General features: G+C 42.7%; 1 protein-coding gene across 4 annotated transcripts; it reads left to right on the top strand.

The window, feature by feature from the left end:
* gabrg2 (gamma-aminobutyric acid type A receptor subunit gamma2) lies at positions 1-24,937 on the top strand. Of its 4 annotated transcripts, none has more exons than XM_049743791.1 (10): positions 1-524; positions 4,350-4,489; positions 6,702-6,769; positions 8,333-8,553; positions 9,118-9,200; positions 10,143-10,280; positions 17,060-17,212; positions 18,612-18,817; positions 19,821-19,844; positions 21,587-24,937. In XM_049743791.1, exons 1-10 carry the CDS (start codon positions 388-390, stop codon positions 21,866-21,868), a joined length of 1,452 nt encoding a protein of 483 aa, XP_049599748.1. In that variant the 5' UTR covers positions 1-387; the 3' UTR covers positions 21,869-24,937. The 4 variants fall into 4 exon arrangements, with proteins under 4 accessions (XP_049599748.1, XP_049599751.1, XP_049599752.1 ...); XM_049743793.1 differs by having other exon boundaries at positions 2-524; positions 21,590-24,937; XM_049743794.1 differs by lacking the exon at positions 19,821-19,844.
* The last annotated feature ends 1,091 nt before the right edge of the window (positions 24,938-26,028 follow it).

Here is a 26,028-nt window from a genome sequence, read left to right on the forward strand (position 1 = left end):
GTGTGGTGAAATCACGCGTGTGTTGATCCGTGCTGCAGCAACGTGCCTCGGCTCCTCTTGCCAGCCCCGCAGCCTTCTTTTTAATCTGCATTCACACCCAGGCTGCTTTCACATCTCACTAGGTGTGTAATTCAAGGGCCTATTCAACTATTCAACTAAAGGGGGGATTTTTTTCCCATTTTTATCTTATTTGGTTATTTAAAACGGCTTTTGGGGAGACTCGCTTGACCGATATTATTATTTTACTTCATCTTTTTGTTTTGGACGATCTCGAGCCTGGCGGGGCTTCTCGCGTGGGGGAAAAAAAAAAAAAAGCTGCGTGATGCATCGTGGGCTGGGAAAGCACTAAACAAGACGGGCATCTGCACCAGGCGAGGAGACGAAAAGATGGTGAGGATGACGAGGACGGCGGCGGCGACTTCACCAAATTTAACCCGCAAGTGCTCGACGGCCATGGCGAAGCCTCCTTGTCTTGCACGCAAGCTCTTCCTGTGGCTCTTCATCGCCGTCAACCTCCCCACCAGGTAGGCGAGATCGTCCCCAAAACGGTGTTATGATGATTCTCGGTTAGCTAGCGTTAGCCTTCGCCTAGTCGACGATGCTACCACCAAATTGAGCTCATTGTTACAACGTATTTGTCGTTTGCATTGGTGTGTCTAACGTCACCCGTTACACACCCACACGCTGTCCGATAACGTGTTGTGTATGTATTGTTTTGCATGCAAAAGAGCGAGGAATGACTTTGGAGCCCACGTCGAGCGTCATAATTAATATTTTAAGGGCTGTTTTGCATGATGGGAGGCTGCTGTTAAAATAGCACAGGCGAGCTAAAGTGATGCTACATATAGTGAGCGCTAAGCTGTTTGCAAGGATCAAGTGTATTTAAGTCAAAAAGCTGCACGGCTCTTACGTGCATGCAACTGTGTGCGATGACGGCTACAGAGGAAGCGAGGAGAGAGCAGATTGTGCACGATCTGTCAAATAAGTGTATTTTTTAAAATTTCAAAATGGCAGACGGTTGCATACTGTAGAGAAGTAATAAGGCACAGCACAGATGCAGAAATGTCTCCTGCAGCTTAAACCATCAATGCATTCGTGCGTTCGCATTACTATTGTGCTTTTTTGAACATATATGGATTTAGTTGAGATGGAGAAAGAGAGCATGGTTGGTATCGTCTGTTTCGAGATAGAGTGTGGGGAGAAAAATGGAGGCACAGACCATCACAGGTCACTTCATTAGGTACATAAGCTTAATATATTCAGTATAAGAGCTGTCTTGAAAGATTATGCCTTTATTAATGCTCATTTTTGATTGGTCAAGGTAACAGTGTGTTGTAGTGTCCTGCAGTGTAATTTCCAGAATGGCATTAAGTATTCAGTATATCTATTTATGGTTTCCACTGGTTGTCACAATGCCATACATCAACTCACTTAGAGTATTTGCCCAAATAGCTCAAGCACTTAATGTATTGAGGGTTGTGTCGTTCACAAAACGCCTGACCTCAAACGAGTCAAACATGTAGCCCACTAGCCGAAACGCAGTCTTCTGATTATTATGTTTGTGGAATATAAATAAAGCAACAAAATCCCCCTGTGTATATCCAATTCAGGGGGCGGCCATTTTGCCACTTGGACTGGCACTGTGATGTCATTTTTAGTCGACAAGAAGTAGCAAAATGACGCCCCCACCTCCCCGACCGAGATGGATAAAAACAATCTGTGCTGCCATGTTGTAATATACTCTATATTGGCTACACGTTCTACGACTAATCTAAAAAATCAGTTTTCTTCAATAGCAACACCAAATATCTAAATCTGACACTTACATAAGATATCTTTCTCACGGCCCACTTTCAGTAATGTTACTTTTATGGTGACTCATTGGCTCTTACTATATGTTGTGACGTCTGATTGCATCACACAGCATGCAACGACACAATGGACACCCCCGCAAGAAGTCAACTCACACCAAAATGGCCTTAGGGTCCAACTTTGAAACACACAAGGTCATTTGGAGATATTGCAACATCAATTCCAAGACAGTTGTATCAGAAAAATTGCTACGGGTGCATTATGGAGGATTGTTCTCTTGAATGGGAAACTCAAAAGTCATTGGTCTATTGTTATCATTTGAAAAGTGGCGTCAAGACGCATCATTTGAAAAGACTGTGATTACAATTTGCATCTCATTACATGGATGGATGTCAAATTTTGCTTGTCTCGAGCATTCAAAAAGACAAAAACGGGAGCTGCCACTTTGCTTCCATTTTAGAGAGTCTTTTGTATTCATCACCAAGGTATTGAGGTCAGAATCTTTTCAGCTCGGAGGGTCGGAGGTGGCCGCAGCGATGGTGACTCGCTGCTCACCCCAGTTGGCATGGCGATGGAGCCAAAGTCAGACAAGAGGAGGCGGCTGCGCGTCACACGCTTGGTTTTCTCGCTAGTCTCTGTCCCTGCTGTCTCTGACATTACTCTTTGAATCCAAATTAGGACGACTTGACTTCAATTCAGTTTTGTTTTTCCTGTGCCAATGTAGTTTGTGACTTTTCCCCCATTTTTTTGCAATCTATTGATAGTATGCTCTTATTTTGGATCTCATTATGTTGTACTCTAATAAAGTGCCAGTTTGAATACATGTGATCTATTTTCAGTTCAGCCCAAAAACATTTCCTGCCAGAGGTCAGGAGCGAATATAACGGCACTGACCCACTTGAGAATCTGTTCCCGGACTTGTGCACGGTCACACAAGCTGGTTGGTGGCGTTCGATTTTGATTTAGTGACTAATGGCGCCACCGTGTAGGAGGAGCGTGGTCACAATGTGACATCCAAAGCGGGGGCTGTTGTTTTGCTTTACGGGCGGGCGTACAACTAATTTCACGTTGAGGAGTGATAAGCACAAGGGTTCATTTGAGTTGGGCATGTTTATTTGCCGCGCTCCGAGTAAAACACGCAAACTTGTACTCCCTCACTGTGGACGCTAATGGACGACACTAACGATATTGTGATCAACTTTATCAATGGTAAAGCCAAACATGGCCGTCGTTTTAGTTGAAATTAGTGCAGCATGCAGAGCAGATGCAATTTCTACTCGTTATAAAGTACGGGAACGCTTTGAACGAGACATTTCAACCGCAGACGTGTACATGCATATGCATGAAAAACAAACTTTGGCTCAGGCGTCTCGGCGGACCTTCAGGTACTCAATTAGCAAGCAGGACCACGGATGTGCTCGCGCGGAGGAACACATGGCTCTTTCGTTTGATCTGCTTACATTTGGAGCTTTTCCATCTACGGTGGAACCTCCAAAGTCAAACCCTCAATGTGGTCGCACAACTCAAAATTGGACCAACAATAATACACCAGCAAATGACAAATACGGTCCAATCTATCGCATAAATAACAAGATGTTTAAATATGAGCAGACCCTAATTCTTCATTGTCTCAAATGGTGATCATATGAATTTATTTTTGCACAAACATAGGCCGCTAGAACCTTTCTGGCCACCTGAGTAATATAATTTCCATGTAATGTTTCGACCCGGAATGTCCAAGTGGAAATGGATGGCATATGATGGCTCTTAAGGCAGTGGAAGGAAAAGTGCAGGTCAAACTGTTATTCCTGGCTCTCGGCCTTGGAACACGAGAATGCTATCAGATCCGTTATCCCCGCCTCCCCCCTTTTTCATACTTTATTATTTGATCCACAAGTCTTGTTTCCTCTCATCACCTTGCTAAAAGAAAGCTCAGTGCATGTTCAAGATTGCTCTTCTGTGCTTGCGGGCCATCTGCCCAAAGTCTGCCAACAAAGCTGCACTATATTGGAATTCTATTTTTGAGTGTGTACGTCTTTATATGTCAATCTGCCCACATTTATTTCCCCTTTGTCCTTACTGTTGTTTCTAACGCTCAGCAACAAACCACAGACATGATCAGACCTAATGTTTTCAAATTCTGACCTCAATATCGAATAACTATAGAACAACATCATGCATGCATGTCTGTGAAAGAGCAAGATGTTTTTTTTCCTCCTATACTTTAGTGACATTCACGGTTAAGGGCTCTTGAAATGTTATTACTTTTTCATTCGGCAAGGTGAAGAAGCGTATTTGAGAAAATGATCTTCTCCAAGACTCCCTGAAGCTCTTAAAGCATCTTTAGGACATGGCAAATATTTCAGTCATTTTGCTTTATCCTTCCAGTAGAGTCAATATGTATGTATCACTTCAAAGCATATGTAGTCATTGCGGTCCACTCGAGACCGTGCTGTTTATCCGAAAGCTGAAGCGGCTCAGAGAATAGCTGGACATCAAAGGTTTAAAAGAAAATAAAATTCTACTTTTCATCACAGCTCCTTCCAGACCGATGACGACGACGAGGTGACCAACAAAACATGGGTGCTCACCCCCAAGGTGTACGAGAGTGACGTCACACACATCCTCAATGGCCTACTGGATGGATACGATAACAAACTGAGACCCGACATCGGAGGTAGGTGCTGATTTTTCACAGCGGAACTTCTTCGCTATGGACAAAAGTCGTGAACGCTAACAGGAGTCCGCAGAGAATTGACTACTTTGCAACAATAAAAGTGGAGACACCTAAATGACTCCCATAACGATATCATTGGCGTACAATGAAAATCAATGTTTTGTATCAAGTCTTGGCGGCTTTCTTCCTTCCTTCCTTCACAAAGACAGCTCCCCCTTTCTACAAATGTAGTATACATCACCTTGTCATCCCAACAGATCAGAATAGGCCGTGTTGTTGTCCGCTACTCTACAACACATGATTAATGGCTCCATAGATCTCAGGGAAATTGCTTATCTGTCAAATCCTCTTATATAACGCTACCTTCTATTCTTCAATCTAGCTGGACTGTATCCACAACTAATATGTATAAATAATTTCCTTGTAATAGCTCGTACACAAATCTAACACGATAGACGGCAGTGGGAAAAAAAAATGAATGGATTGCCCCTACATGATCTTCGTGAAGATTAACACTTTTCCCTTTCAGTGTTACCTTTCTACTCGGAGCTATTAACATGCAGACCTGCCTAATAAATCTTTCGTCTCTCTGACGTGGTAGAAATATGATGCTATTTGTCATTATGTAGAAGCTGTCCAAAGACGGAGTGTTGGAAATGATTGCTAATAAGCTAGTACGGAGGGAGTGGGGAGGGGGGAAAAAATACAATTCAATGCATGTGAAAGTATCAAGAAATGATCTTTGGGAAAACAAGCAATTCACGCAGCCTGGTTTTATGCATGCTGCCATCAACAAGCAAACTAAGCACTGAATGTCGGTGTTAAGAATCCGGAGAGGGTCGTTTCTACAATTTGTTGCCCAAGCAGACCTCTGGTTTATCTCCTCCTAATATGTTGTCTGATTGTGGCCAGAATGACAAACAACATTCTATTTCCTCATTGAAAAATGCTCAGGAAGCAAAACAGTTCCCAGTTCTTGTCATTTTTGGTAGGTTGCAGGATTTGATAGAGCCACCCCAATCCTTTTACAACCTGAACGGGATTCCATGAAACAAGTGCTTGCTTTCATCCTTGAAATGGCTATCATGTTTTTGCACGGTGTCAGCGTCTTTGCGACGTGGTCATATATAAAGTTCACCTGGCTGACTTTATTTACACACTTATGTTCTGTTCCCCGACAGATTTTTTTTTTAATTTGCTTTTGAGTGTGACAGATTTTTTAAAGGGCACAATCCTTCTTCTTCAGTCTTCGTAGGTGCCTGTGCTTGAAATTCAACAGCATCATATCATATATCTGCATACCACAGCAACACATAAAAGTCTCTACGGCTGGCCGGCCGGCTACCATCGCCGTAACCGAGAGTCATCTTCAAATGTGCTCTGATCTCCCTCTCACACATTTCTTTCACTATTCCAACGTCTGCTGTCAAAATTTCACAGATACCGCAGGGCTATAATTAGCCGGCTATACTGTCGTCTGAAACTCCAAACAGCCAATCAAGTAACCAGCCTTACTGCACCGAGAAACAACATTTCTCTCCCAAGCATACTGTGGATTGAACTGAATCCCTAATTGCGTCTACCTTTGAAGTTCAGAATGTTTATTTGTTAGCCGACAGAAGCTACCAGAGAGGACTTTAAATACATTCGAGCAAATACTCCAGGTTTTGTCAGCTTTTAGATACACTCGAATAGGCTCATCCTAAATAAGCAATGCACACTGTCTGCTCTTTAAATCAAGCCAGTCATTTCCTGCTATTCATGACATAACACACAATATGTCAGAACCTCACCAAAGACACATGGTGTGTGTGATCACGCGTGATGTCGTATGTCCTGCGATGCACTTGACGCGTATGCCTGGCATGAAAAATGCATGGCAACTAGCGAGACTCAATCTATCCCACATGTAGGCAGCCCTGTATCTTTACCTGAGCCCTCTCGGACGTCACGTCAAGTCAGCCGTACGGGTTGGATCGCGGCGTATGGCACGGCTGACTCACATCATCTGACGCGATCCGGCCTTCCATTTGACACCGTCTCGTTTTGTCACGTCTGACATGTTCACAAATCGACTGGCTACTTGTGTCTCGCTGCAGTGAGCAGATGGAAACTTAGTGTTTAGGATATAAAAGCAAAATTAGGCACACTCAACCAGGTATTGTAAATCACAATGTTTTCTGAACAATCCTTGTGCTTTTTCTCGCTGCAGTTAAACCTACAGTCATCCACACAGACATGTTTGTCAACAGCATCGGCCCAGTGAACGCCATCAATATGGTAAGCGCCGCCGTTGCGAATTAACTGTTTAATCTGACGTTTAGGAAGAATATCAATTACTAAATTCATCCTGTCCTAGCTTTGGGGAGACGAGAGCGTAACGACGGGGTGTTTGCTTGGCCTCTGCGAAAAGCTGGCAGGCAGTTAACGTGTTGCTCCGGCACACCTCGGCATGGCGGTCGCCGGCTTTGGTGGCTTTTGTTCTAATCTTTTTTGCAGCTTTGCTGTCGATCAGCGGCTGAAACAGCTTCGCTAGCCTTTGCCCGGACCGGATCAACTATTCGGTGGTTCTCACTACATACGGCTTATGACACCTCATCCATAGGGAGCTGTTGGCCAATATGATATAGCATATTTTCAGTATTGTTTGGTTTGGAGCATTTAAGCCACTAAGCTAAACGAGCCCAACCCATAGCTTGCTGCTTTTGAACGTTTTATTGTTTTATCACGTCTGTCACGGATATGCAAGACGTCGTCGGCTGCATTCACAGCGAGGTATTGATTTGGATGGGCTGTGTCAGTATTTGCCGTTTGTGCTTGCATCAGGGAATCTGCAAAGGTTGATGGATCGCCTCACATTCATATGTAATCCAGCCACGGGGCCTTTTGTTCACACTGCAACATGACAAACGTGGGAGCTTTGCAGTTAATGGGAAGTAAATGGCATCTAAGCACCAGCGTGATTTCGTATTCTTAATTAAGAAGTGGGAATTTATGGAAAGTATGGCTTTAGGTATGAGCGAGGTCAAGGATGGGACGATCTTAAATCTGACCTTTGCTGATCTAAATACGTGACAATACTGTATAAATGCAGCTTTTAATGCAGGCTACATTTTGCATATTTGATTTTGTACTAGCTGAAAAGAATGCAATCAATATCAGATGCAGACAAATCCATGGACCCTCAAATGAGATACTTAAACTTCACAACTATTCCAGTGAGCAAAAGCTACTTGGGCAATGATGCCCAGTGAGAAAGCAGTTTTTTTTTAGCTCCTGTTTGGAACTATTTGAATGGGTTTGGGTTTTATTGTAAGGTTCAGCTTTGTCACATTGTTAATGCCTTTATGGCTTCTTGCACTCAAGTGCCCTCTTTATTTCTTTTTTCCCGCTGTACTTTACTTGAAACCTCAGGCTCAACCAGTCCAAGTAAGTAAATAAGTCAGAAAAGACCGATAGTTCCGTCTCAATAGCTGCCTGGACTTTTATTCCCCCGCTACGTCCGGCCGGGCTTATGTCATCTGGTCTTCCATTCATCTGACTTGCTCACATTCTTAGCCTGCTCTCAAAGGGACTGAAAAGAAGACAGTAGATTTTACTCCAGCCCGTAATGAGGTTTGATAGCCCCTCAGCCGAGAAATGAGAGGCATTAGTTGATCATTGGCCCATTCATTTTAAGGTTGAGGGGTTTAAAATGTTCTTCAGTTTTGGGGATTTTTTAAAAAAAAATAAAAGAGCCATTGCTTTGAGAACACTTATTGGGTCTAAGAAAAATGCCTCACTGATAGCTTCAGGCAGATCAGAGACTAAAGTCAATCTAGCATTTTGTTTTTCCATCACCAGGAATACACCATCGACATCTTCTTTGCCCAAACCTGGTACGACAGAAGGTTAAAATTTAACAGCACGATGAAGGTTCTGCGTCTCAACAGCAACATGGTCGGCAAGATCTGGATTCCCGATACGTTTTTCCGCAACTCCAAGAAAGCCGACGCCCACTGGATCACAACGCCCAATCGTATGCTTCGGATTTGGAACGACGGGCGAATCCTCTACACGCTCAGGTAGGAAGTCAGGGTTGACCCTGGTGAGTTATTAAATCTGATCATAAAAGATTATCTTCAAAATCTACGGTGACCAAATTGAAACAGTGCTTTGGAATAAAAAAAAACATGTTGACCAAGCTTCTTACTGTCAGCAGATGTTTTCTACAGACACCCCAATACATCTGGAGAGATAATAAGAAAGAAACTAAAGTCCATCAGACTCAATCAAGTTATGATTGATGTTCTTCTATGCAGAACACTGGCTCGCCACTTCATTAATTTGGAATAACTCGGAACGCAAGCGCTAGTTAATTGGGATGACCGACCGCTGTGCTACGCTCGACAATGATACATGACAATAGCGTCGGCGCCGACGGGCAATGTCACTTGAGGTCGTTCCCTTATTAACAGTACGTTTAATGACTGGAATGACTTCAAGGTCCCTCAAGTGCGAAAAGTGGCCATAAGACAGGTGCGCTGCAGAGACGATAAACATCAATTTATTTTCATAAACAACATCTTTAATGTGCTGTGAGGGTGTTTTATTTTATTTTTTAAACCAAGTTAATGTTGTCTCTGCAGGTTGACCATTGATGCTGAATGCCAACTGAAACTGAACAACTTCCCAATGGATGAGCACTCATGTCCTTTGGAGTTTTCAAGCTGTAAGTGCGGATATAGTCGGCTGATATTTTTTTCAAATAATGTTGCGATTTCATATAGTAGGACAGTACCAATGTTAGAATCAAATAATCAGCGATTGAATGCATCCTATTCAAGTGGACTATTTTTTCAAAATTGCTTTTCTTTCGCCAGGAAATGATCATGGCCATGCTAAGAAGGTGCCTATTCAAGTTCCAACATGAAAGGCACGGCCTTCATAGCGTATGTTAGCGGGCGGTAAAATGATTGAATAAAGCATTTCGAAAAACCAAAAAGATGGACTCAATGACTTTGCTGAGGAACATTTCAAAAGTACTACGAGTTGAAACGCTGCGCTGGCCGCTTGGGAAGAGGAGAGGAGGGGTAAAGTTATGCTAATGAGGTCTCTATGGATCTACAAAGAGAAGCACCAAGGGATACATCTCCTAGGGAAAAGCTTTGTAAATAGCTCCAAAAGCAACAAGAGAAAAACTAGTTTGTGCCAAAATATGTCCTTCATTTAAATTGGATGAAGCCTATAGATATTCCAATCAAATCTTTTGGCACCTACACACTCATGGTAGGTTGTCAGAGCCAGCTCGTCCTCCTGTGCCGGCCTACACGCTACCCAGAAATCCCAACCTACATTTGCAACATCATGCCTGAAAGCACTCTGAAGAAAATCCACGTGCTGTACCGAAGCCAGCAGTAGAAATCTTGAGTGAATCCTTACTGCCAATAAATGTCATTTTAATTAACCTTGGGTTTACAGAAAAGACCATCTGACTTTTAGGAGGGGATACTTTGTAAGCTTGCCGACTTAAATAGATTTTCCTGTGATAAAACAAATGACGAGTGCAACTCTATAGAAGGAACCCCTGTAAGGGATGAAATGTTTGTTGTGCACGGCGCTTGGGCTAATCCGCTGAGCTTCTCGTCCTCTTCCTCGTCTCTCTCCTGCATAGATGGCTACCCGAGGGAGGAGATTGTGTACAAGTGGAAGAGGAGCTCAGTGGAGGTTGGAGACATCCGCTCCTGGAGGCTTTACCAGTTCTCCTTTGTAGGCCTGAGGAACACCTCAGAGATTGTCAGGACCGTCTCAGGTAAGACCACTTCTAAGAAAGTATATTATTATGTTCTGAAATATTTTGCTTTTAGTAGAATTTTTGTGTTCTGTGCTTATGTTTTGACGTTTGAAATTGCCATGAAAAATGAATGTCAATAATATTGAGGGGGGGAAAAGTGGAACAAAGTGAAGCTCCTAAATTGGTCTGGAAGTGTCGAGTTGAGCAGCACTCGCTTCTGTGGAGCAGTCAAGCTTTGTTTGGAGTGTCAGCTAAGCGGTTGGTTGCAGTTCCGCCTGTCAGATAGTCCACTGCTGCAGATATCATGGCGGGGTGCCAAAATCTACAAATCCTTCCGTCAAGATACGGCAACACAAAATGCGGTGATGTGCTTTTACCTAAGAGCCGTGAGTTGTATTTCAAACTTCTCCATGTAATCAGGGCGTTGCCGAGTGACATCATGAAAAGGCAATCTGCGTAGGCGGATTAAATGCGGTGAAGACTTCGTAGCATGCCTCTCTGATCTGGTTTGTTATTTCCGCCAGCAGCCAAGTCGCCATCTGCTCTGTTGTCAGCGCAGAGAACCTTGACTGCGGTTGAGAGACCCCTTGTCTCATTTTGCAGTCACTTTGGGTTTCTGACCTGCTGCCAGTTGGGCGAGCACAACATCTGCCTCAACGAGCAATCTGTTAAGAGAGGGAGCCTGGCCGCAAAGTGCCCCCCCCTTTCTTTGCACTTTGGCGAGAGCTGCGGAAATGATATCAAAATGTGTTCTTTGTGCACAGAATGCATCTGTGGACCAAATTGACTTATTTTCTTTCCCCAGATCATTCAAGGACAAGTTAAAAGTTTGAAGATGATTACGATTCAGGTCCTTGGTTGCGTTACAATGGGTCAGCTAAGGCAACTGGAAATAACGTTAATCCTAGCAGACAAGCAAGGCAGGTGAACTGGCTTCAGCCAGAGGCGCTTATTCCATCTCATTGTCCTGACCGTGATCAGATTAGTTGTCCAAAAAAAGTGATAAGAACCAGGCATGCTTTAACAAAAATCAAATAGATTTTATAATGAAATAGGTGCTTGGGGTTGACAGGCCATCTGCTGCTCTTGACGTAGCTTTTAATAAAGATGGCGTCTGCTTCTATTTGCTTCCCCACTCAGCCGGTGTCCAAAGGCAACGTCTCTCAACATGTCACTTCCCATCAAGACCGCATGCACTGCCGAGACCTGCTTTTATCAACGGGGCATTCACTCACACACTGCCAGGCTTACATGGAGGAAAAATAAAATTAAAAATGATATGTCATGAAGAAATTACCGCTAATATGTGTTAACTGTTACATAAAAATGTGTGTAGTCAACTAAAACAGTCCACCTCCAAGATTACGCGTACAAAAGCATAGAGGGAGACATTATAGATTTTTAAAATGGTGTCACAGCGTTATTTATAATGCATTCATGTTACGCTTCCATTACTCGGATCCACAGAGAGATCTCACAATGTCTGTGAGTCATAGTTCCAGCACAAATTAGCGCGAATAAAAACTAAAAACATCTAAGAAGGATGTCCTAAAGGCTTTTTCGTTCAAGCATAAAGGCTAGCCGTGTAATTTCCCAACTGATTGTCTCATTCGGTAGCTCCTCTTCACCATGACTCATGGACAGTTTTAATTTAAGCATCACAAACCTGCGTGGATATATGCATCTGCTACATACATGTGCGAATGAATGCCTTTCAAGCGTGTCACAGAATAACGCACGTTTCAACGACTTTGTTTGTCCGCCTGCTCGAGATGTGTGGAAACCTATTCTTAGATTGACCTTCCGAAAGCCACGCTGCTGTTGTCTGTATGCGTCCGCCTGTGTGATTCAGCTTGAGTGGAGAAAGCCCCGAGACACATCAGCGTCCCGATTACGGAGCTCCACACTTTACAGATGATTTGTTGATGGGACAAATTCATCTTGCATTGCACTTGAAAGGAACAAGCTCGAGAAAAGCAACGCCATTCCCTCTTATAGCATGACCAAGCATATCCTTGTTCTATCTTTAGGCCGTCTTGGCTGCAAATAGAGGTGGAGACCTTAATCCCCATAGACGTACTCATAAGCAACCACAGTGGTTACAGTTCTGTCGCCACAAGATAACAATATGCCAAAGGCCAAATATGGTGTCCTTGCATGCAACATCCTGTTTTATATTTGAATGGGTGTATTATTTTTTTGTGAATCCACACAGACGTCATAAAGATGTTTTTATCATAGTCAAATGACGTAAATAAAATTGTGAGGACTTTGCTTGGGGAGGGCGGAACCTGTTCAAATCTGTTACACGCCAAGAAGCGAATTCACAGGTGACATGTTTTTTAGACGCAGTGATAAGTAACACACATATGGGTAGAATTATTGACATGGGAACAGTTTATCGCTGACGTGAGGGAAATTATAACGGCTGAGGCAAGGTCGCTTGTCAAAGGCTGCTTGGTTTAATCAAGAAAAGTGGTTAGGAAAAAGGGGAAGCGATAAAACACCGGCGCCGATAGTTTGTTTTATTGTTACCGAGACATTGTAGTCCTGATTGGATATAAAACCTTGCCATAAAGTAGCAGAAGAGGAGATGTCCTAAAGCCTACCTTGCGGTGATAAGTCAATCCTGTAGCCAAACAAAAAAATGATGGTGTGAGCTGATACACAAATATGTTCTTGTTGGTTTCATAGACAGGGTTGGTCATCTCTAAGATTAAATGACAGACTGTGAAAATATGCTTCCGCTCTTTAATCAGATGACGATCAGCCAGTGTTTATAAAGAGAAAGGAGGTTAAAGAGTGCCGAAACAATCCATTAGCCACAGCGAGACGCCATTCCTATTATAGCTACTCGCTCTTAATCTCCTCCTCCAGTCATCCACTCTTTCTCTCTCGCGCTGCAGTCGTCACAAATCTGATTCACAAGTTGCCACTTTTTTTTTTCACGGCAAATCATCTTTCTTGATATGTGTTTGTTGAACTAGTCCATATGGGGAAGAGTCAACGGACCTACCTAAATGGAGGAATATTTTGTTCCTCATGTATTAAAGATGTGGCAGCTAGAGTTGTCTCGTTAAGACAATGCTAATTATGGTTCAATACCGAAGATACTCATCTTACTGAGGCTCACTGTTTGCTTTTTGATTTTTAAACAACTGATGGACAATGGTATTAAATAATTTTGCTCGACTGCGGATATTAAAGATGGGTTTATGAGATTATACACCTGCGCTCCCGTTCCTGTATTTACTTTTCATTGGCACGACCGCACTTAGATAAACTAGAACACAATAATACATGGCATCCAAAATAAAAATGATATTGTGAGGGGATGGGAAGTATTGAGGTTGTTTTTCAGTTGAGGTGCTGGTAGGCATAGATGGAGGTCATCGAGTAGAGGGAAGCAAGGGTATTCGAAAAAGAGGGGCTGAATAGGAAGGAAAAAAAAAAACAGGCCAACTGTGTCAGTGATGTTGCTTTTGGAGATGTTTGCCTTTCATGTGGATTTGCATGCTACGAGCCTTGACATTTTGAAAACCGAGGAAAAATATGTGACGACTAGACCAACAAAGAATGAGAAGTAATACCGCTGGCCTAAAATAACTAATATGTATAAAATAGGACTTTAGATGATAACCCGGGACAAACAAAAGACTTTTGGGCTTGTAAATTTTACCCATCTAATAAAAGTCTTTATAGCTATTGTAAAGAGCAATTTATTGCATCATTGTGAGACACAAGAGCATGTTGTATTAATCGTGAAAATGCGACTGAGACGATGTGCGGTATGAAGAGAACCAGGGAAAGGGGGGGGGGGGGGGGGGTGAGCGTTGAATTTAAGCACACGCTTACATAACGGCTTTGCATCACATCTCTGCTCAGTGTGAGAAAAACAAATGCATCCATTTTTAGACAAGGTGAGGTTGAAGTAAACAGAAACAGGAGGAGGAAAAGGAACTATTGGATGAATTATATGACGGAGTTTTGGATTGTTGTCTTTTATATAAAACAGTCACGTTATAGTTAAATATACAGTGCAATGGTTACCTTAAAAAAAACTAAAAACTATTGATAATCATGACAAGTATAAAAATAGACACATCAGCCTAAAGGGACACAACCAGGTAACTGCTGTTGTTTATGTCAACAAAAAGTGATGAGCTCGCATGATGGCCAGATCGTGGCAAGTAGCCAAGGCTTAACCCCGGCCGGTCATTAGCAGGCTTCCTGTCTTTCAAACTTCCACATTTACATTGGCTGTCACCTCTTATATCCACAAGCGTTGAGAGGACGACCTGTCAGCAGCCTCGGGTCACTGCTGCCCATCCATATCTCCCCCAATTTACATCTTGACTGCTCGCAAAATGACAATATGATATTCTCACAGGTTTTTTTTTTTTTTTTTTTTTCTCATCTGGTCAGCAATACAAAATTAGCATGCCGGGTTTCATACCTGCCTGTGGTGCTAATGTTCCGTCTTACTCGGATAAGAGTAATGCCGCCAATATTATAATTAAACATTTTTTTTGTATATATACTCACACTAAGGCTGAAAGAATTATTGTTCCTTCCCACCCATCGCTCTGGCTCTCATTTTGTTAAATGTGTTGCCGCGAACAATAAAGAGCTGATCTCTGATGAATGATCAAGCCTGCCAAGTTTTTTATTGCTTTCCGTAGATTACATCAGCTTGAAGTAAATGTGGGATCTTCAATAAAAAAAAAAAAGAAAAAAAGAAATCTCCATGGCAGGTTTGTGCTGCTGTCAGTATTTTTTGCACGGGTTGGGTCAGCAAAAAATTGTCCTTGTCTAGATAGAAACTGATTGACTTAAAAGCAACATAATTACAGCGATGGATGAGAAGCTCATTTTATTAGCGGTGGGCAGAGAGCGTCGCATAGGACGTACTAATTTGTAATCTGCGTGTTCTTGTTAACGGACAAATTAGCACTTTGGATCAGTTGATTGTTAGCAGGATAGCGAAGGAGCTGAGGATGTGGGCGTTGTTGGATCCATGTGAAAGGCTGGGAGATCATAGCATCACATATAGCTGCTTCATCATTACATTCACAGCTGGTCCGCTGGGTAAAAATTGGAACTCTCGGTGGTGAGAGTCATGAATAAGAGAAACCGTTAGATCGTGAGAGCTCTATATGAGGACTTCTGCTACTTTGCAGCTCCCTATCCAGTTACAAGGACTGAAAACACCAATATATTTGTATAGAGGGACCCAAAAAATTCATCACCCTCTCATTCAAACACACCGAGTCCTCGTTATGCAAACATGTTTGTTTGCGAAATATCATCCACACGCCTTGAAGCCACGTGGTTTGAAAGTGCAGTCAGGGCGTGATTAACAAACTAATACATTACCCCTCTGCTCTAATGGCAGGCGAGCTGATACTGATACATCAGCTTGCCACAGTGGAGGGTACGGGTCGATAACACCGCCTCCGCAAAATGTCTTCTTGGCAAGAGCCGCGGCCTGTAATGAAATCGGTGAATGGATGAAGGCGAACGTATGGCGATAGAGTCCTACGGCTTCCGATTTCAGCCAAAAGACCATTGTTATTAAAAGTGTGGGACTGTCAAGGAGGCTTTGTGCCTGCTGACAAAGCCGGGATATACGGATGGATTAACCAGTTCTTGGTTTGAGGGTTATTGCTAATCTAATGCTAATGAAATTCAAACCTACTGCTCTGTCGGCGCCTCGAGTACCACGTTGCGTACAAATCAAACGCCACGGACCAGCCTGCATCAGCAAAAAATACATATGAACGGTTACGGCTATGCCGTAGGGGTCACCGCCATTTGTTTAACAAATGACATTTTTAATGGCGCGGTGAACAGCGGTGGGTACTGGGACAGATTGGCCAGATTTGGGCTCCTATCCAGATGCGGCAGGAACTCGCTGGCGCTGACGGTCACAAAATAATAAACACCGACGGTCCCGCGTCTTTGTCTCTCTGTCGCTCATTAGCGCCGACGCAAAAACACACAGATGTCAGCGTCTGTTTTGCAATAAACTCCAGTGTGCCCTTTCTCGTGAGGAGAATTATTAGCCAGCTGTTCGTACCCCAGCTGCAGTCAGTTTTTTTGCAAAATGCCGCCAGCCGTCGAACTCACCAAACACACACACGCAGTCACACAAATGACTGAGACAAAGCGAGTGCGCCCTGCAGGTGACGAGCTATAGCGAGGCCAGCGGAGGTTTCCGACACCGCTAACACTTTGATGTTAATCAATTAGCAGACAAGCCACCGACACTGGGATGCCAATTAACTGAGATGGGCCAACAGATACCGACAGGTACATTGAAAGTCTTGAAGTTGAGAGATGCGTTAGCGCCGGTGAAGCTGTCAATACTGCAGAGCTTCACTCGAATGAGTTTGTTTATTGAAGCCCAAGTGTGAATTTGACAAATAGTGTAGACTCGTTGACACACTCTCACTCTCTATTTGGTTTCAAAATCAACAATCTTTCTCAACTAAGATATCTCGCTGTGGTCTGGAAGCCGGAAAAATCCTGATCTGGCTTACGTTTCGAGCATGTGTGCGTGGGCGGGATTGTAATTGCAGCATCAACTGTGTGTACTGCACATGGGGTGACAATGCAACCCACCAATTCAGCAAAGTAGACAATTGCAACATAAGAGCAGAACAGAAGACTGAGCATTTTTTGGCATCTTGGAATGTCAACCTAGTTTTTATTTGTTGTAATTTTCTGATAAATGTATGATTACGAGGCCGGAAGCCTACATCTCATCTTCTCCATTTTGTCATCTTTTCTTTTAGGCGACTACGTGGTGCTGACCGTCTTCTTCGACCTGAGCAGGAGAATGGGCTACTTCACCATCCAAACCTACATCCCATGCACTCTCATTGTTGTCCTCTCTTGGGTCTCATTCTGGATCAACAAGGATGCGGTGCCGGCCAGGACATCATTAGGTGAGCCTGTGTTTTACATTTTAAATGCTGCCAACCATCATTCCAATCTGTAGCCCACGCACCCTGTTACGTAAATCCATTCATAAGTTCGCCTATGGAACATACGAAGATCTCTGACACTTAACCTCCTACTGAACAGCCGTCTACTAAGTCATCCTACTTCCTCAGCCCCCTCTTTTCCCTCTGAGACAAGCGCGCTGCTCAGGAATCTAGTCCATCTTGATTAGAAGATCCAATCCTGGCACATGTTTTCACCCATGCCTTAATGAGACATTCATTATGCAGTACAGCAGCAAAGATGCCGGGATGCAACCTCAGCACCGGAATAATAGCGGCTGCCGCAAAGGGGGAGAAAAAAAAAAAAGGACACTCTACTAAAACCAGAGCAAAAGTTTAAAGAGCAACAAAACATGTCGGGCTTTGAACTTCCTTCACCTGCAGGGGACAGTCCTTGGGAATTAATGTGTTTTTCATCCATGTGGCTTTCTCCCTGTCAGCTTTCTTTTCGGGACCCGAAAGGCTGAAAATCTTGACCTGGAATCCACGCGATGCCGTCATTATCTGGCGAACGGGAAAGAAACCCTCCTCCCACCTCGTTGTCGTCATTACTTTTGTCTGCCGTCAATCTCTAAAAATAGATTGTATACTTGAGCGTCGGCGGATTCCAATACGATTTGCGTGGAAATACTAACACCGTCAAATCCCTGCTAAAATTATACCAAGAAACGAATATCCAAATTTCCTCTTTGAAAGATTACACGGGGTAGTACAAGCATCCAGGTGGTTGGGGAGTGGATTAATGCAGATGACATAATTCGTAATCCTTCAACGCCACCCAGAAATAAACCAATTGACTCACAATGCTACACAATCATCTTGGGACAAACAGATGTCTTGACGTCTCACAGCAGGCCAATTCAAACCTCTCGATTTAGTCAAAGAGAAGGCGGCGCCTTTATTTATATTCCAAAGGTATTATGGCGCTATCAGTCATATAAACACGTGCCCTAACCCCGCCTTGTCACTTATCATCATTAGAGTAAGATAACCATACAGGGAGAAGGATTACCAGATGGTGTTTATTGGAATATAGTCGGTGTTGGTGGTCAATGGCAGATGAACCATAAACCATATGCACGACAGGGAGTGCAAAACAGATGTTAATGCGTCTCTCCTAGGAATGGCACCGCTAAGAGCATATAATCGAAAACAAGGCCCTTAATCCTCGTTTTGTATCGATTAAACGCTGCAATATTTCCACACCGCTTCACTGGAGTTCATTAGCACATTGGTAAATTAATGCGTCCTTTTTTTTTTGTCAAGTCCTGCCTTAATTTGTACTGTCACAGGTTTTAAGGAATACATATTTTCGAACCATGGCCTATTATGTCATTGCCAGGCATCACCACCGTGCTGACCATGACCACGTTGAGTACCATAGCCAGGAAGTCTCTTCCTAAAGTCTCCTACGTGACGGCCATGGATCTGTTTGTGTCCGTCTGCTTCATCTTCGTCTTTGCTGCGCTAATAGAGTACGGCACATTGCACTACTTTGTCAGCAACAGAAAGCCGAGTGCCAAAAAGGACAAGAAGAAGAAAAACCCGGTGAGTGCCTTTCTAAATCTTAGTGCTCATGTTCTATTTCGGGATTTGTATGGATTGAAACAGACTGATAAAAAAAAATAAAAAAAATAGGGAGAACTAAACTAATGTGGTTGCGCAACTCTGCACACCCTCTTATGACTGGGGATGTAGTAACTGTGCTCAGAATGAAGCCATTCAAACTCATTAGCTTTTTCAACCTTATCCTATTTCCTCCTAATTGCGTTTTACGGATTATAGGTCATATTAATGAAGAAAAACGTTTTTTTATTGATTTGTATTGGTTTAATTTTCATATGAAATTTTTTTATAGCCACTGCAGGTTATAGTTCAATGACACACTCATTGTCCCTCCCCCAAAGTATTACACTGATGTTAATCCCCCTGAAAAAAAAAAAAAGCTTAGTACCCCTAAGGGAGCATCTTCCCGATCACTGTCACCTCGACTTACTCGCCGAGCGAGGCCTTAAGCTCAAATCCGCTGCACATCTGTTACAGTTGTAATTTAGACCCATGTCACATGTCAGAGCGCTGGCTGGCTTCAGCCTTGCCTTGAAACCATCAAGCAATGGCGCAGCTTTGCTGAAGGGCCAGCCAACCCGTCCTACCAAGTAATTGGCGGCGCTCAACAGAGAGGAACTTACGAGTCGGCTTTAAATGGCTTCATTTTTCTGCATATGATTTATCAAGGTGACATTCATGACAGATGTAAGATTTTGAGCAAACATATGGCGAGACTACAATGCTAACAGTATGGATGACATGTTTTTCCACAAAACTTACTTTATACTTCCACCACGCATTCCTCCATGTGTTGCCATGTATGTATGTCTTTCTACAGTATCTCCTCTCTCTCCATCCTGACTTGGTGCAGAAATGTCTTATTTCCATGCATTATCTTGTGTTTTCTTTTCAATTCTGGTGATTGATGTTCTCATTTTCTGTTTGTTGTTGTTTATTCTCTTATTCAATTCCTCACATTCTTTGTTGCCTGTCCGGACAAAAGCTCCTCCGGCTCTTTTCCTCCAAGGTATATTGCCTGTGTCTAACTTGCATGCCTCTGCTGCATTTATGGGCTCTTTGAGCACCACACTGCTTTTCTTTTCTTTTCCTTTTCTGTCTTTATCTTACTTGCATTTTTATGATACGCCTCATTTGATGAACAGGTTTCAGAAAAGAAAATGACATTCAAAGGTGCTCTCCGCTGTGCACAGTGCGGAGGCAGCCAGCCAGACAGATTCGAGCACTTTGTTATTTTTTTTTGTTTTCTTTTTTACAATTTAAATGAGCATCCCACTGATCCTGTTGCCGATGGAACATTAAGTCCAGGACTGCTTCTGGCTCCCTCTGTCCTGTTTCACTTTTGTCGTTTTTAACCACAGCGCGTGGCTGCAAAAGCTCCCCCTAGCCCTCCCACCCCACCTCCACCCCAACCCCAGCTCTCCTCCTGCCAGTGAAACTTTACCTTTGTGTTCGTTGGGCTTCTCAACCTGACACTTCCTACAGAGTCAGCAGAGCCTTAACAGACTGAAACAGACAACCCCCACAATGTGTTGAGTCTAATTAGAGCTGCTTTTGAGTATCAGGTAAGACACAAGAAAGCATCCAAGGTGGAAGGGAGCAAACTGAAGAACCTGTCCAAGATGACCTCACAAATGATCTTCTGGGTGATTCGAAAAATTCAGAGAGTACAAACCCGCTCTTCTTTGAGGTGGAACCCAACCACCTTGTTTTCTGAGAGGTTGTCTACTGTTCAGTCAGTTAAAGTTGCCAACGTCACTGTGCTGTTCCTTTTGTTTTGGGGTTGTTTTTTGTTTGTTTGCTAACACCAACCCCTCCCAAACAGCCCCGCGCCGGCGTGAGCGGGACGTGGCTAATGCTTCTCCTGCTTGAGCTTCCACTCATTGCGCCGCCTACGGTGACAAACCAATCCCCTTTGAGAACTGAGTCATAACCTTCTGGCCTTAATTCCCTCATTAACTCTACATGGTGACGGTTCCTTTCGACCACACCAAAAAATTGTCAAGTGCTCAAAGCGACCCATATGTTTTTCATATGGGGGTTGTGAGTCGTTTTCAAAAGGGACGGCGGGTTTATGCACAAGTGTTGGGCTAAATGAGGCTGTGGGGAATAGTCTGTGAAGTCAACTTGAAGTATTCAAAGCTTATTCAAGGATGCATGCTAACAGCATAATGGCTTTCAAACAGCACGCAATGTCGCCACGGCCTAAAATAGACGAATCAATAATCATTTTTAAATGATGGAAAAATATCATGCAGCTCTTCTTCCTATGACTCAAGCAAAGGAAAAAAAAAATCTCAGAGCAAGGGCAATTTTTTTTGACGGGAAGTCGTGACGTGAAATTCTCGGAGAGCTTTTTGCGATGCTCGACACGCCGAGTCTTTCTAAGGGACAGGTTTGACACCTCATTTTATCAGCAAGGTCGAGGATCCTTCCAATGCTGCCAAAGCATTTAATCTGCCATGCAGCTGGAATCCCAATCTATGCGACAGAAAGTGGCATGACTTTTAAGATAAAAAGTGGATGAAAATGCAATATTCAAATACTCATCGTCTCCCTTCTGAATGATAGACGCTGACTTAAAGGGCTTTTTTTTTGAAAGGGAAATCAAGCTAAAGTTGTTTTTGTTTACCCAAATTGCAGCTTTGAGATGTGAAAATTGCATTGCAATGTCAATTTGAAGCGGGTCGAGTCCTATTGGGAATCGGCGCGGGTTGCCACGCGCTAACTGTTGTCTTCCTTGTCTAAAAGCAGACGCCCACGGTGGACATCCGCCCACGCTCGGCCACGGCCATCCAGATGAACAACGCCACGCACATGCAGGAGCGCGACGAGGAGTACGGCTACGAGTGTCTGGACGGGAAGGACTGCACCAGCTTCTTCTGCTGCTTCGAGGACTGCCGCTCGGGGGCGTGGCGGCACGGCCGCTTGCACATCCGCATCGCCAAGATTGACTCGTACGCACGCATCTTCTTCCCCACCGCGTTCGGGCTCTTCAACCTAGTCTACTGGGTCTCCTATCTCTATCTTTAAGAGCGCACGTCCAGCCTTATCACCGCGCTCTTTACGTCGTGTGGGACATTTCTTCAGGAGCGGGGACGCCATCCGTCATTTTTCATTTGCGCACTTCCCCTTTTCATCCCATCCGATTGGTCAGTTTAGGCGCGGCGGACGTCGCAAAACCTGTAGCATTACTTCAAGCGGCAAGAAAAAGATCGATAAACGCTGATTGGAATTATTCCTGTGTGTGATCATCTTGTGTTCACTGTGCCAACGCCTCATTTGGTTTTGTTTTTTCGTAAGATAAATGGGAATGAAGTGAATCAAACAAGTCAAGCTACAACTGTGCTGAAAAGTGTCAAGCACTTGAAAAGAGCTCCAATTAGGGATGGGCATTTGATGTTCCTCTTTTTGTTGTTCTTCTGATATTAATGGGATGGTAGAATCTGAGAATGTTCTGAACTCCCTTTTACAAAAACAACGAGCGTTACTGAGCAATAAGGTAAATGACTCAAACTTGATTCAACTTCAAGACTAATTTCACGCTATTAAGATTTTGCAAATATTGTATGGATGAGACTGATTCAACATCTGTGTTAGTTGCCGCCACTCCTATTTGGTGGCAGCTGCTTTAAACCCAGATCGTTCTTAATAACCAATTAATTGATTAGGATGCCCGTCCCTAATTTTCATTTGGCAAGTAACCATCTACCATTTTTACATGTAGTCAAAAGCGACGACGATGCCGTTTATGGACAAGTGTATCAATATTGTAAATATTTTACTATCGCATAGTGTGTTTGTATTTATTGCATGCACCTTTCAAGGCCAAAAAAAAACAACATGCATTTTTTTCCTGTCGACTACTGCTGAGTATCATTCAGGGTATCATTCAGACAAGAAAAACAAAAAAAATATTTTACTTTTCAACACGTTTACTGTTAAAAGGCAGCATTATCTGTATGCAAAAAGAGACGCAAGGAAAGTTAGCCTCTCTGTGCGCTTGAGAAAAACACAGCCGCCACAAAGAAGACCTTCTAACTGAACAACATTCCAAAGCAGATGTCAGTGCAGATAGCCGAGGATCATTTGTGGAGCTCACATCTTCTAAGACGACACAAAATAGAAAGCTTCCTTTTTTTTTTCAAACAGCCTTATCACTTTGAGCTAAAAGACACCAATATTAATTTTCTCCGATCCTTTTGCTTTGAATGGTGTTGTGCTGAGAGAGGTCGCAATGAAAGCGTTGTAAATGTCGTGTATATTGTCGTGTAAAATATAATGCACTTATGACACGGGTGGCGGGCGGGGGAAGCATTTTTTGATAGATGACAATAAATTTGGTCAAAAAAATGACATTTTTTAATCAGAGATGCAAGTCAACTTTCTAAATGATTTTTTGCAATGATTCCTTATCTGCCTTCTATTTTTCTCTAGTACATCAGGTTTTCAAAACAGTATGTAATATAGTAATATATTTAGTAATATTCATGACTTGGGGGTTTGGTAGATCTTTTTTCTTAACCATCATATCTATGAATGTGAACAGATGAAAATTTTCACTTTACACAAGGTTGAAAACAAAAGATTAAAATTTCAAAAACCTGATATGCTGGCGAAAAAAGAACATTTTGGAAATCAGCATCAAAAATACATTTAGAGACACCGGCTCTGATTAAAATTTGCTGTTGACCATTGTAATTGCACAAAAGAGCGCGTGTGAATCACACTGATGTTATGTATATAAATTACAAAAAGAAAAAAAAGCCCTTTGGATTTTCTATTAAAAAAGAAAATGAAAAGAAAGAAAGGGTCTATATAAAAATATATATTTTGTAATTTCAGCTTGTTGCATTATATAAAATTACAATATATTAGACTTATTTAATGGCATAGAATAATCCAAGGGTGGGGGGGTATTTATTATTTATAGTATTTATTTATTTCATGGAAATAAATCGTACTTTATGTTCATATGGTTGTCAAAAAAATATCAAGAGTGCTTTTTTTGTCAGTATGTCAATGGAGCTTTAGCTTAACTTCTCTTGTGTTCTTTCTATGTTGTGGTTCGATGTTCTCACCGAGCTCTGTCCCTGTTTTCTCAAATGTGACTCTGCTTTTTTGGAGCTTCAGCTTCACGGGAGGAAAAAAAAAAAAAAAACATCGGTCAGTTCCGTTTTTACAAAAAAAAGGGGGGGGGGGGACTCATGCTATGATCGAACAAATGTTGATTATATATAATGCCGGTTAAACGTTTCTTGATCAAATGCTTTCATTCTCGAAGTTTCTTCAGAAGAAAATTCTCATCCATCTCAACAAAAATATTTTCCTGTACATTTTGAATCGAACATTGGTCCTACTATGTTCCTAAGATGCCACGGCAGTTGTCTAAAGCGCAATTGTGTCATCTTTACATGGCTGCTCTTCATTGCTGTTTCCAACTCACAAACTTAAATGCCAAACTGACATATTGCAACCGAGAGAAAGAAATAACATATCATGTTTGTTTGTTTGGTGGGGTGGGTTCATCTCTCCATGATGTGTGTGTGTGTGTGTGTGTGTTTGTGTGAGACCTTGCACTGCAACTTGTCCATACGTGTATTCAGGCTGCAAACATATCATTATTCTTATATCCTGAATCTGAAAACCTACAATGGGCCAGATGAAAGAACATTCAATATTCTACACGACTTGTAGTTTATTCATCATGTGTCAAATGTAAAGAAGTGAGGATTGCGATCGTGTGCATGTTGACTGTTTAGTTTCACTCGCAGGAAGTGTGTGTTATAGGACCAAATCAATTTGTTTGTATCTTCACTGTATTTATTTTGTGATTCTTATTTATTTTAGGAGCACACACAAACATTTTCTAACGCAATCTATGTTGATAAAAAATATTCAAAATAAACGGTATTATAGGAGGTGTCACAAAGCAAAATGGATGAAATTCCTTCTCCTGCTTACATGAGTTATTTGGTATCTATGTGATTCTTGGGGTGTGTGTACAAAAGGGGGGCACAGCGTCTGCATTATATCCAAATGTACTTTTCATAAGGGAATTGCACATAGCTGTGAAATTTTACAATAAAATTGGTGCATTTATATTTGTGTGACTTGAAGTTATTCTGGTATCGAAGAAATTGTGTTTAAAATAAAATAATGCACGTTAAAAAGAAGGAGGACTTTTGGTTGGACAAAAATTCTGGGTTCAAGCATGACATCAACAAGTCTTTCAAAGGTGAATTTTTCCTTGTCATTCTGTCCTGTTAAATCAATTCTATCCAGGCGAGCAAATTCAAACTAGCGTCCCGCTGTCCCCCCGTGCCCCTGCAGAACAGACACTGGTTGCTCAGCTTGGCCGGGTGGGAGCTGCAGGGGACGGCCAATGAAGCGGCCGCATCGCAGCGCGCTTTTATCGACTCAACTTCCTCAGCGGGCGCCCGAGTGCAGAGGCCTGTTATTATTAATGTATCCTGTGCATGAATCATTTCGCTCAGCTTTGTTCTCACGCTTTCATCACCATGTGTGTTTTGCCGCAGTAGGCGTTGACTGAATTTCTGTTTAGGAGTCCTCTAAAAAAAAAAAAACATTTTGTTGCTTGCCCTAGCTTTACTTCAAAGGGACACTATTTTATATGTCCCAACAGTACGTTCTATGCAAATGCTCCATACTGAATCTCCCGCCCAGGTCCATCAATACAAAACACGCTTCATTCGAGTTGCCATTTATTAACTGTTGAACCGCACCCGTGTTAAAATGTCACCCGTAAGATAATTTGACCTTCTTCGGACTGCCGCACGTGACGTGTTGGACCCAAGTCAACCTTTGCTCTGCATGTATTGAACTGTTAACAGCTCCTAGGTAATCCCCCTGTGGCATAGTAACACTGAGCCAGTCTAGGTTGCACTAGTTCCCCTTCCCTTAGCCAAAGACACGACATAAACACGGATTAATTACCGCGGCTTAACTGTCAAGACGCACCAATGGCTGCCCGCAGGCAGATGATGAATAGGATGCTTATTGCACTGGGACCGCCACATAAACACATTGCAAGGCACGTTACATTAGCAGCCATCCCTGGAGGCTCACACAAACCTTAAGCACTACTCGTGTGGCCGTAATCCTCCAAACGTTAAGAATCAATGAGGAACATTACCTGTATTTATCCGCTTAGAATGCAGTATGAAGAAGCC

Source organism: Syngnathus scovelli, chromosome 15, assembly GCF_024217435.2.
Source record: "Syngnathus scovelli strain Florida chromosome 15, RoL_Ssco_1.2, whole genome shotgun sequence".
NCBI lineage: Eukaryota > Metazoa > Chordata > Actinopteri > Syngnathiformes > Syngnathidae > Syngnathus > Syngnathus scovelli.